The 12,024-nt window shown below is 38.5% G+C and overlaps 2 protein-coding genes and 1 long non-coding RNA gene across 3 annotated transcripts in view; 1 reads left to right on the top strand and 2 right to left on the bottom strand.

The window, feature by feature from the left end:
* Positions 1–88: 88 nt before the first annotated feature.
* On the bottom strand, positions 89–1,103 carry LOC138404020 (uncharacterized). The gene is made up of 2 exons (XR_011238121.1): positions 962–1,103; positions 89–318 (listed from the first exon to the last, which is right to left on the bottom strand). It is a non-coding gene; the product is annotated as an uncharacterized lncRNA (long non-coding RNA).
* A 1,867-nt stretch (positions 1,104–2,970) lies between these two features.
* Positions 2,971–4,939, top strand: LOC117993621 (uncharacterized). The gene is made up of 4 exons (XM_069506747.1): positions 2,971–2,995; positions 3,270–3,431; positions 4,079–4,162; positions 4,873–4,939. Exons 1-4 carry the CDS (start codon positions 2,971–2,973, stop codon positions 4,902–4,904), a joined length of 303 nt encoding a protein of 100 aa, XP_069362848.1. The 3' UTR covers positions 4,905–4,939.
* Positions 4,940–6,585: 1,646 nt separating this feature from the next.
* The window catches only part of NPFR (Neuropeptide F receptor), a 49,431-nt gene continuing 43,992 nt past the window's right edge, over positions 6,586–12,024 (bottom strand). The window contains exon 4 of the mRNA XM_034981410.2: positions 6,586–8,206. Coding sequence (XP_034837301.1) covers positions 7,523–8,206 — 684 coding nt within the window. The 3' untranslated portion in view covers positions 6,586–7,522. The remainder of the gene's footprint in view (positions 8,207–12,024) is intronic.

The raw sequence follows: 12,024 nt of genomic DNA, 5'->3' as shown, positions 1-12,024 counted from the left end.
TAGGGGTTTGAAATTCGTGTAGTCCGCGCGGACGAAGTCGCGAGCATAAGCTAGTTTAAATATATCTAAAGAAGAATAAAGCTTTACATCAGTTATATAATAATACCACATTTATTGACTTATGGTACGAGTACCTAGGCACATAAAATATTGAGAAATACATAATTAAGACTTCATAGTAACACATTAAGGATTAAATTTGAATTCTAGAAATCTTCAGTCTCTTCCTCCTTTCCAAACGGTTTGAGCGTCGCTGATCACGTCCACTGCGGGCTTGGCTGAGATGATGGCATCTCGAACTCGCTGGCCAGCTCTCTCCTAGAAAAAAGAAACAAATCATTTAGAGCTAGCGCGCACCACGGTGAACCGTACGTTTTTTCCCCGCAAAACCTGTGAACTATAGAACTAATAGAAGTGCGCGCATTGCGGAATTATTTCCGCACCGGATTTTGATAGATTAAAATTCAAAGCGGATTTTAAAACGCACCGCAACTTGTGGCACTCATGTTAAGATAGAGCCCTACCATAAGAAAGGATTTTTGGAATTTGCACCCCTAAGGTGGTTAAATAAGGGATGGAAATTTGTATAAAAGTTCGTCATTTTTTAAGTTACATCGATGAAAATTGGTATTTAGGCTTTCCGTTAAGAATACACGATCACGATTTTTGAAAGATCTACTCCCAAGGGGGTTAAATAGGGGATGGAAGTTTGTGTGAGAGTCCGTCATTTTTCAAGTTGAAATAACTTGAAAATGACATGAAATAACATAACATAACATGAAAACTCTTATTTTGGGTTTTTGATTACAAATGAAGAAATACATGTTTACAATTTTTGTAAATTCTACCTCCACGCCGATTTTTTAAATTACACTAGATCGAAGCCGCGGCGGGTCAGCTAGTTACTTATAAAATTAATTAAAAGCACTAAAAATATTTGTTAAAATAAAAAAAAAATTACCAATTCCTTGAAGAAATTCTCAGGCGCTGCTCTCACGTTGTTCAAAGCCATGAAGCAGGCGAACACAAAGATGAAAATCTTGGAGAATTTCATTTTCACTTATTTATTAATTTGAATTAATTATTATCTCAAACAAATAGCTTCTTCGAATGATACCGTACTGTCCTCTCGCTGCATATTTATATCGGACTAGCTAGTAATATAAATTTCCAGTTACAAAACTATTTGCTTAGTAAATATACTCTTTGTTTCGATATTGTTAAGTGCTATGCATGAGTTTTATAACTGCAAATTGCAGAGGTCTTTTACGGGACCTTACACTGTACATACAAAGAAAAGTAATTCCCCCAGGTTTTGTCTGTTATCACTGTTTGTTATTGTTGGGCGTTATGCGGAAAATTGAACGTTAAATTAATTATCCTATAAATAATTGTTTAATTGTATAGATTAGGTACCTAACCCTTTTGTCTGACTCCTGTGATGTGATTTATAGTGTAACCAATTAGGGAGTAAACAGTTTAAAGACCTTCTTACCCGATTGCACCAGGAGGGTAATATTTTTCGGGATATGTATTATTTTAGCCATATTATAATTGCGAGAGTGTGTTTGTTTGTTGGTTTGTTGATTTGTCCTTCAATCACACTGCAACGGAGCAACAGATCGAGCGGGGTTCGACTCCAGGCTCGCACTTCTAACTTTTCGGAATTATGCCCGTTTTAAGCATTTGCCTAAATAGCACTTGCTGTGAAGAAAAACAATGTGACGGAATCTGCATGCGGGAGAATTCTCCAGCTCCATAATGTTCTAAAACAGTTCTACCTGTTTTGGCAGACTTCGCCTTTGAGAGCGCTATGAAGGATATTATGTAATTCTCAGGTATGCAGGTTCCGTCACAATGTTTTCCGCCACCGCTAAAGTGACGCTCATAATATTTGAAATCTGAAAAGTTAAAGTTGCGTAGGTACGGGATCGAACTCCCCAAGTCGCAGGCCAACGTCTTCACCACTAGGCTATGGCTATTTGGAAAAACAAAAACACAAAAGAGATAAAAACAACATAAAGAATACAACGTCACGCCTATAATATTATACGCGTATAACAATACATTCTAAGCGTATTCTTTTCCAATATTTTATTATCCATGCATGATATTATACATGTCCTTATCAGAACGCGTTGGTTTTATGATTATTGATTTCTTACACAATATGTTACCTTCAGTTTTCCGTAAGAACATGGTGTTACGTTATTTACTCTTATTTTTCTTTATATATGAGTATATTGTCGTATTTTTTACCGTTTATTAAGGCCAGTTCACACAATTCTAGTGGCATTCCAGTCCAGATATCGAATCCAGTGCGATATTATACACAGCGTGTGTGATAAATCACGTGACAATTTAATGAGTATGTACTACTAAATAGTTAGTGCCATAAATTTTTAGGGTTCCGTACCTCAAAAGGAAAAACGGAACCCTTATAGGATCACTTTGTTGTCTGTCAGTCTGTCTGTCTGTCAAGAAACCTACAGGGTACTTCCCGTTGACCTAGAATCATGAAATTTGGCAGGTAGGTAGATCTTATAGCTGACATTTGGGGGAAAATCTGAAAACCGTGAATTTGTGGTTACATCACACAAAAAAAATTAAATTGTGGTCATAAACTAATAATTAGTATTTTCGAAAAAAATACGACTGTAGTACGGAACCCTCATTGCGCGAGCCTGACTCGCACTTGGCCGGTTTTTTCAATGTTTCTGCTACTAGACTAAAGTTCAAACCGTTCAAACGGTCCTTCGAGTTCAAAGAAGTTTTTACGGGTTCATTTCCGGGATCAGCTGTTTGTAGGGTTGTTACAATGGAGTTTTAAATAAATTATTTAATCTCCCATGGTTATCACACTACGAAACTCGTTAGTTTTGGTACATCTACACATTGCATCGGTTATTCAGATACAAGTTAGCCCTTGACTGCAATCTTACCAGGTGATAAATGATGTTGCAGTCGAAGATGGAAGCGGGCTTACCTAGAAGGGGTAGGGCAGTTTTTTTTATTCCTACACCCCTTTGGTTTCTACACGGCATCGTACCGGAACGCTAAATCACTTGGCGACACGGCTTTGCCGGTATAGGGTGGTAACTAGCCACGGCTGAAGCCTCCCACCAGATTAATTATATTAACTGTATTTTTATTTTAGGAATATTTATGTTATCTTATTTTTTTGTAAACATTTTTTAAAAGATATGATTGCAAAGAGTATTTGTAAATCAATGAGAAAAATAGCTTTTAAAAACATTGTATAATTGCAGTCATATTAAAAAGCAATGGATATTACGTAAATAAGAACATGACTATGCCGGCTAGAGTGAGGTACTACCCTAAAAACTCCGTGTTTAGAAAATCGGCGTTTATTGACCGGGGTTGTGTCGTCTTCATAAACGACTGTCCAGTGTCCACCTGCTTACAAGTAAGTCAAAGTCAAAATCAAAGTCAAATTATTTATTCAAATTGGGTACTATTTTACACTTTTTGATGGTCAACTGTTTGAATTGAATTTGTAAGGAGACCCTGGGGCCATGGAGTCTTAGTGCTAAAAATTTTTTACGTGACATTTCATCGCGATTAATAGCCTCATCTAATGACAGAAGGGCTGACTCATTTTGACACGAAGCCAATGTGTCAACGCACGTTGCGTCCCACATTAGCGCCTGCCCCCGCCCAGGGAACCAGCATCAATCCATCTCTCTACCAGGTCTCTTGCCATCATCCCGACTAATCCCTGCCGGCTCAAAGTCTACGGTGGCAAGAGCCGTTTTGACAGTATCTTTATTGAGCCGTAATATTATATCTACTACTAGATGATGCCCGCGACTTCATCCGCGTGGATTTAGGTTTTCAAAAATCCCGTGGGAACTCTTTAATTTTCCGGGATCAAAAGTAGCCTATCTCTACACCAAATTTCATCAAAATCGGTTAAACGGATGGGCCGTGAAAAGCTAGCAGACAGACAGACAGACAGACAGACACACTTTCGCATTTATAATATTAATTAGTATCGAAGTATGGATTAAGTAGGTATGACAAATCAAATGTTTGCACTTTTTCAGGAGGAATAAAGTGTGTGCACGGCATTATGACGGCATTTATAAAACTTTCAGCAACTACTGTGAACTAGAGTACGAAAACTGCAATGATTGGAGAAGTACGTAACTACTTATCTTATTAGGGTTCCGTACCTCAAAAAAAATAGGAACCTTATAGGATCACTTTGTTGTCTGTCTGTCGTGTCTGTCAAGAAAAGCCTACAGGGTAGGTAGTTCCCGTTGACCTTGAAACTCTAGTTAAAAACATGAATTTGTGGTTACCATTTTTAAAAAAAATGTGTTCGTGAGCATAGTTTATTAAATCACATAATATAGATAAGACTCTCCGTCATTAACTTGCAGGTTAAAAAAAATATTTGCAAATCGGTCCAAAAACCTGGAAAATATCGATGTCGAAAAAAAAACGGGCCGAATTGAGAACCACCTCCTTTTTGGAAGTCGGCTAAATATCTTGTACGATGGTACGGAACCCTTCGTGTGCGAGTCCGATTTGCGCTTTACCGGTCTTTTTATTGTAGATGTAGATGTAGATGTTGTATATGTGTAGATGTGTGGATGGGCCAAATAATTATAAGCGAGTACTGATACGAGGAGAATTTGCTTAAAACTTTAATGTACCTAACAACCCTGCAAACAGCTGACGAAACGAATCCGTAAAAAACTTCTGTAAACTTCAGCGACTTCGTCCGCTGTGAAGTCGAAAGAAGGACGGTCGTTATACGTGCTGAAAAAGATGTAGTACAAAGTGCGGGTTTTTTTTGAAAACTTTTTAAATTACTTTTTTAATTTACCTACTTGTTGTTTACAGAATGGAGCATGGTGAAACGCGCGAGATGCTGATTGCTCTTTTCAATGCGTAGGCGCTTGACGTCAAAGCGTCAAACGGAATGAAAAATACACCTTTATATTACTGTGGAATTGTATGAATTAAATTTACAATAGGACTCCCGGAACAGTTGGATCTGTTTTAGAGCACTCGCCGTCGTTTAAGCAATGATGATTTGCTGAAACAAAAGTTTTTGATTTTTGTTTTCCCACTATCTTGCTACCATTATTTTGTGAGGCGAATGAGCAATTTACCAGCCTTTAAGCGCCTCGATCGTCGGAACCGGGAACGTCGAGTCAGCTCGCGCAACGAGGGTTCTGTACTACAGTCGTATTTTTAGGGTTCCATACCTCAAAAGGAAAAACGGTACCCTTATAGGATCACTTTGTTGTCTGTCTGTCTGTCAAGAAACCTACAGGGTACTTCCCGTTGACCTAGAATCATGAAATTTGGCAGGTAGGTAGATCTTATAGCTCTCTGACATTTGGGGAAAAATCGGAAAACCGTGAATTTAGGGTTAGATCACACAAAAAAAATTAAATTGTGGTCATGAACTACTAATTAGTATTTTCAACTTTCGAAGTGAGTGACTATATCAAGTGGGGTATCATATGAAAGGTCTTCACCTGTACATTCTAAAACAGATTTTTATTTATTTTTATGCATCATAGTTTTTGAATTATCGTGCAAAATGTCGAAAAAATACGACTGTAGTACGGAACCCTCATTGCGCGCGCCTGACTCGCACTTGGCCAGTTTTTTCATCATTTTGCACGATAATTCAAAAACTATGATGCATAAAAATAAATAAAAATCTATTTTAGAATGCACAGGTAAAGCGCTTTCATATAATACACCACTTGATATAGTTATCTTACTTCGAAAATTGAAAATGATAATTACTAGTTCATGACCACAATTGAATTTTTTTTGTGTGATGTAATCCTAAATTCACGGTTTTCGGATTATTCCGCGAATGTCTGCTATAAGACCAACCTACCTGCCAAACTTCATGATTCTAGGTCAACGGGAAATACCCTGTAGGTTTCTTGACAGACCGAGAGACCGACAGACAGACAGACAGACATACAGACAACAAAGTGAGGGTATATTATCCTATAAGAGTTCCGTTTTTCCTTTTGAGGTACGGAACCCTAAAAAGTATACCTACCATCTTCTAAATCTATAGGTTCCAGGTTAATACTATATGAATGCGAAAATGTGTCTGTCTGCTAGCTTTTCATGGCCTATCTGTTTAACCGAGTTTGACAATATTTGATATTGGTCTAAGATCCCGCATTAGAAATATAAAATTATCTAATGAGGGTAGATATTCCTAGTACCGGCTCTCTTCCTATACAGAGATAACTTGCATCCCAAATTCCCAAGGACGGACGGACGTAGGCTACTTTTTATCCCAGAAAAGCAACTAATTCCCACGGGATTTTTATCAACTTATATCGAAGTGGACGTAGTCGGGCAGAGCATTTATTTGGTACAAAGATAGCTCGCATGTCGGGGACGGATATAAAATAGGTAACTACTTTTTATCCCGGAAATTAAAAAGTTCCCATGGGATTTGTAAAAAACTTTAATCCACGCGGATTAAGTCACGGGTATCATCTCGTTTATAATATTTTAATTTATTGACTTTCTGTTCTTGATTATAGATAGCTATAAAAAAGGAAACAATGCTGAGGTAATATTTTATTTTATTAAAAAAGTTACAATTAAATCGCTTAAATCACATTCTCATATAGATAACTGGTGATTTACGTTTTGGGCTCAATAAAACGTAAATCCCCGTTATTTTTTGTTCAGAACTTATTTCAGACTTAAAACTAATAGAAGATCTACATAATATACTCGTATTTACATTGGACACAGCTATAATAACAGATATCAACAACAAACAATGAAACTGAGGAACTGTATACACCGTTACACTGTACAAGAACTTTATTATAAAGCTGCGACAAACGCATCGCGTCGTGCGTCGCGTTAGTCGCGTTACAACGAGCATTTAACCAAAATGTAAAATCCCGCCATGCCACTTGAAAGCGTGCAATTCAAATTAGCGGCATAGAATCGGGTGACAATCGAATCGGAGTCAATTTGTATTTACAAAAAAAAACGCGACTGTCGCGCATAGTGCATATTTTGAGAGCGCACTCACCATATTTGCTCTATGTATCAACTGTCATGTCAAAAGTACCATTTTAGTCCTTAATTAAACTGTATAGTGCGACAAGGCTCTTTTGGCACTTGAATGACATTGGCAGGGGCGCGCTGTTGGAGAAAAAAGGCTTAGACTATTCAAATAAGAACAAAGGGGGCACTTGACGACAACATTAGTTCCAATTTTTGCCACGCGGCAAAAGAGCCTTGTCGCACTGTACTTTTGACATGACAGTTGACAAATAAAGCAAATAATATGGCGAGTACGTTCCGCGTTCTGAATATTTATGCGTATATTCAGAACGCAAGAATATAAGAAGAATATTTAGTAAGTAAGTATTAACACCAAGAGCATCTAGTCACGATGACCACTATAAAAAGTTCAGCTCTAATAAAAAAAAGTTCAAATGCTTTGCATTTCAATAGTTTCTTGCTATTTGAAACAAGACTTTAGTCAGAAAATTTGGGAGCATTGTGAAGTTTTCGTATTCGAAGTAACCGTGTGTTCCAACTGAGCTAACGCAGTTAGCTCTGTTTCCATTTTTCTATTATTAGCCCTCATGTTCTTCCTCAATGGCCCTTTTATCCTGCAGCAGCATAGAATCTCTTCGAACTCCTTCCTAAAATTGTCGTTCAGCCACCCGTAAAGCAATGGATTGGATACTGCGCTAGACATCCCGAACATATGGCATATCGCGTACGTTATTGTCAAAGGTTGCTCTTCTAGAATTGGCTGTGTACTGAAATCAGCTACTAAGTTGAAAACATTCAATGGCAGCCAGCTTATCACATACGTTACTGCTATAGCTACAAGAATTGCAGGTGTTTTCCTAGTCGTCCTTCTTCGTCCACGAAGCCTTCTATGGATTTGTACATGTGCCATCACGACTACTAAAACTGGTACAACATATTGGAATATTAAACTAAATAGAGAGTAGCTAGCCCGTCCCTTTTCATAAGGCCAGTCTTCGATACAAAAATGTATCTTGTCGAAGCCTAATATACCAACTGTGTGGGTTTTTAAGCTTCTAAATATATAGAGGGGTGATGCAAGGGTGAATGCTGTGACCCATATGAAGAACATTGTGACGAGAGCTCCCATTGTCTGCAATCCAGGGCGCGTCGGGTACACGATCAACTGTAAACAAAAATAATTGTTACTGTATTTGTAACTAGCTGATGCCCGCGACTTCGTACGCGTGGATTTAGGTTTTTAAAATCCCGTGGGAACTCATCAATTTTCCCGGATGAAAAGTAGCCTGTCCTTCCCCGGGATATAAGCTAACTCTGTACCGAATTTCATCAAAATCGGTTGAACGGTTGGGCCGTCAAAAGCTAGCAGGCAGACAGACAGACAGACAGACCGACAGACAGACAGACAGACACACTTTCGCATTTATAATATTAGTATGGATGAGGGTTCATTTTCATTTTTCTTATCACAATGATTTACGACATTTTAATTCGCTTTCCGGCAAAGAAGTTTTTGATATTGTTTTAACTTTTTGCCGTCTTCTTTATATCAATTTACATGACTTTCTAAGTTATTTTAGCGTTTAAACTACCGTGAGTGATTTCCATTCTAAATAATATCTGTCCCGGCTTTACTCACGTGTGTAGTCGACGTTAGCCCGACTAGTTTCGAACCCATACGGTACTTTCTAAGTTGTTCGAAACAAATTCGGTTACGATGGGGTACGATGCGAAACGATAGGGTATAACAATATCGTAACGTAAAATTTAACTCCTCACGCGCCATTTTAACTTTTTGTTTGTTTTGTCAAATTTCATGTCAAAAGAAAGATTTTAGTCCTTGTTTTACAGGTGAACAGTACTTTTGACATGACTTTTGACACAGAGTTAAAATGGCGCGTGAGGAGTCATTTTGTACGGAGTACAATTAATACATAACAAAAATTGCGGAACCGGCAGGATTTGAATTTCGAACCTACGTCTTCAGGTACGGTTTGACCGCTAGGCCACGGTTCGCTTGCTGCCAGTGACGAAATTTGTGATATGTATACGTTCACTCAGTACTGAAGCGACTGTTAACGCCATCTAGTCGCGACACTTTGCACTTGAAGTGTAGGTAAAAACACTATCATAAAATATATACCTAACATTTTAATTTCAATAAAAGCCTGTTACATTAAGTTACATTTTTTTTCCGTTTGCCGTGGAGAAATTTTTTTTACGAGACATTTCACCGCGATTAATAGCCTCATCTGGTGACAGAAGGGCTGGCTCATTTTTTGCGCAACGGATCAGCCTGGCTGTCCAGCGCGGAAATGCAGCCAGTATTCTTGGCACTATTCCACGCGGGCATGATTTGTATAGTAATAAGATAAGGCTAGCTTTAAGTTTTATTGTAATATTTTCATTATAAAAAAAAGCCTGTAAAAACAAAGTGAGGATAATAAATTTCAATTACAATGTGTCATAGTTTGCTCAACATTTTTTCCATGTTTAATAGACCACCGTGCTATCAGCATTATGAAGTGGCGTTATCAATTCTCTAGTGTTTGGGTATTCGGTTCATTACACGAACTCTTCAATGATAAACTGATAAATAATAGAGTTCATACAAAATCGATCGAATATCGGTCACGGCGGCCAATCTCCATAGAGATTATAGCCAACTACAAGTTAGCCCTTGACTGCAATCTCACCTGGTGGTAAGTGATGATGGGAGCGGGCTAACGGAAGGGGTATGGAAGTTTTTATTAAACCCATTGGTTTCTACAGAGCATCGTACCGTAACGCTTGGCGGCACAGCTTAGCCGGTACAGTGGTAACTAGCCACGGCCAAAGCCTCCCTCCAGACCAGACCAGGAATTTAGGAATTATAAATTTCCAAACCCCTGTCAGGAATCTAACCTTAGACCTCCCACTAATAAGACCACAGCGCCTACCACTGCGCAAGGGAGGTCGTCGAGGTACCGTCGAGTTTTTCATCATCATCATCATCATATCTAACCAATAGTCATTCACTGCTGAACATAGGCACAGACATAGGTCTCTTGCTATAGCCTTCCACACGCCACGGTATTGCGCCACCTGAATATGCACCCAGTCCTCCATAAAAGGAATATTTTATCACGCTGAATAATTGCCAAGTTTTACTTCAGTATATCTGTGTACGTACTGTTTCAGTCAGTAGTGAGACTGCTTTATATACGTGTAGAGAGACGATAATAAATAAATCGCAAGAAGATTAATCGTAGAAGTGTGCAGATAAACGGGATAGTCCGAGAACCCGTGCGTTATTCTGAGAATGTGCTTGATAAGCTGAACGTTTATTTTAAACTAGCTGATGCCCGCGACTTCGTACGCGTGGATTTAGGTTTTTAAAATCCTGTGGGAACTCTTCAATTTTTTGGGATTTCGGGATGCAGCTATCTTTGTACCAAATTTCGTCAAAATCGGTTGAACGGTTGAGCCGTGAAAAGCTAGCAGACAGACAGACAGACAGACAGCCACACTTTCGCATTTATAATATTAGTATGGATTTATAGACTAGCGCTGGGCTGCAATCAGACCTGCTGGCAAGTGATGATTCAGCCTAAGTTGGAGCGCGCTTGCCTAGAAGATGTCTATTCACTCTTAACTTGAAGGTAATACTAAAAGTGGAGGGGAAAGCTGATGCCCATAGCTCACGGCAAATTATATGCGGGTTCCGGATTTTCTTATTTATTTAAAATTAAAAAATGTCTGTAATTCACATTAAATTCGATGTGGAACACCTTTCAGAAGATAAAACAGAAAACAGATTTTCAGGCAATAAAAATGACCCATAGTCGTACCATAAGTTTCATCAGTTCAGCAGTTTCATTTTAAAAAAAAACCTTGTTTTTTTGTTGCTGGCACCTTGAAAATCTAGTTTGCCTTAACCACTTAGATGTAACTTAGAAAAACTAAATTATTTAACAATTTCCTTATTTTATCAAGCATCTGCTAGATTTCTGAAGTGAATTTTGATCGCTGGAGCGACGACTTTGGGCACTATATGCACAACAGACGGAAACGCCTAAGTGCGGAATCGTGCATAGAAGGAAGACAGAAGCACCTGTATAAATTTTCCCACGGGTTCTCGGACCAGGATAAGTAAAGTAATTGACTCTCAACCTAGACGAATATAAATCCTGAATCCAATTAACTTAAATAAACACTCGTTTGGAACCTGACATATTTCAATGTCATGCAAAGTAAGACGTATTTGATCAGGATCCCATCTCGATTGCTCTTCACCTGTGACCTACATATTTCCAAAATTAGGACATTTTTTAGGAATAAGTATTCTTTTTTTCCTAATCCAACTGTACCTACTATAAGTACAGTACTGTAATTACCTACCTACAAGTATCTTCTTGCACAAAAGTTATCGCAGGAGTGTTTGGCAAGTTCTATTGCAGAAATTGACTTGCTGCGAATGTATACACATTCTTTTTTTTTTTCAGAAGAATATTAGCCATGTTAAATGATTAATATTCCCCTTTCCTCTCCAACTAAGCGTCAGGCTTGTGCTAGGAGTAGGTACGACAATAGTGCAACGGGCGGGGTTTGAACCGTCGACCTTTCGGTTTTAAGTCCACTCCTTTACCGGTTGAGCTATTGAGGCTCTAATTAACATTATAAGTATGGTGCAAGTGTCTTGGCAAAGCTGACTTAGCTTAACATGTTCAAGGTATTTTTGAATCCGGATCTTTAATGTTGTCTTTAATGTTGGGTTACAGTGGTCACAAGTATATGAATCACTGAGCTCTCGCGTTACGTCATCACAACCTCCCGGACCTATGCAATGTATGCGTTATGCCTCCAGTACCTGATCTTTTCAGTGCTAGGAACGACAACACAGACAACGTAAGCTCTCTATGCGTGTTCTATCGCCTTTATAATGGGGAGAGCTCTGAAGAGCTTTTTGACCTCATTCCGCCCTCGTTTTCCTGCAACCGCACC

This window comes from Maniola hyperantus, chromosome 24 (genome assembly GCF_902806685.2).
Source record: "Maniola hyperantus chromosome 24, iAphHyp1.2, whole genome shotgun sequence".
Classification (NCBI taxonomy): Eukaryota; Metazoa; Arthropoda; class Insecta; order Lepidoptera; family Nymphalidae; genus Maniola; species Maniola hyperantus.
The sequence above is the reverse complement of the archived record's forward strand: the minus strand, read 5'-3'. Positions and strand labels throughout refer to the sequence as shown.

What these genes read in the sequence shown, in the direction of transcription:
- LOC117993621 (XM_069506747.1), top strand. Translation starts at nt 2,971, where the DNA reads ATGGAAGCGGGCTTACCTAGAAGGG. An exon ending in AGCGGGCTTACCTAGAAGGG is followed by an intron (nt 2,996 to 3,269) that starts GTAGGGCAGTTT and finishes GTATAATTGCAG; the next exon opens with TCATATTAAAAAGCAATGGA. An exon ending in GTCCACCTGCTTACAAGTAA is followed by an intron (nt 3,432 to 4,078) that starts GTCAAAGTCAAA and finishes GGAGGAATAAAG; the next exon opens with TGTGTGCACGGCATTATGAC.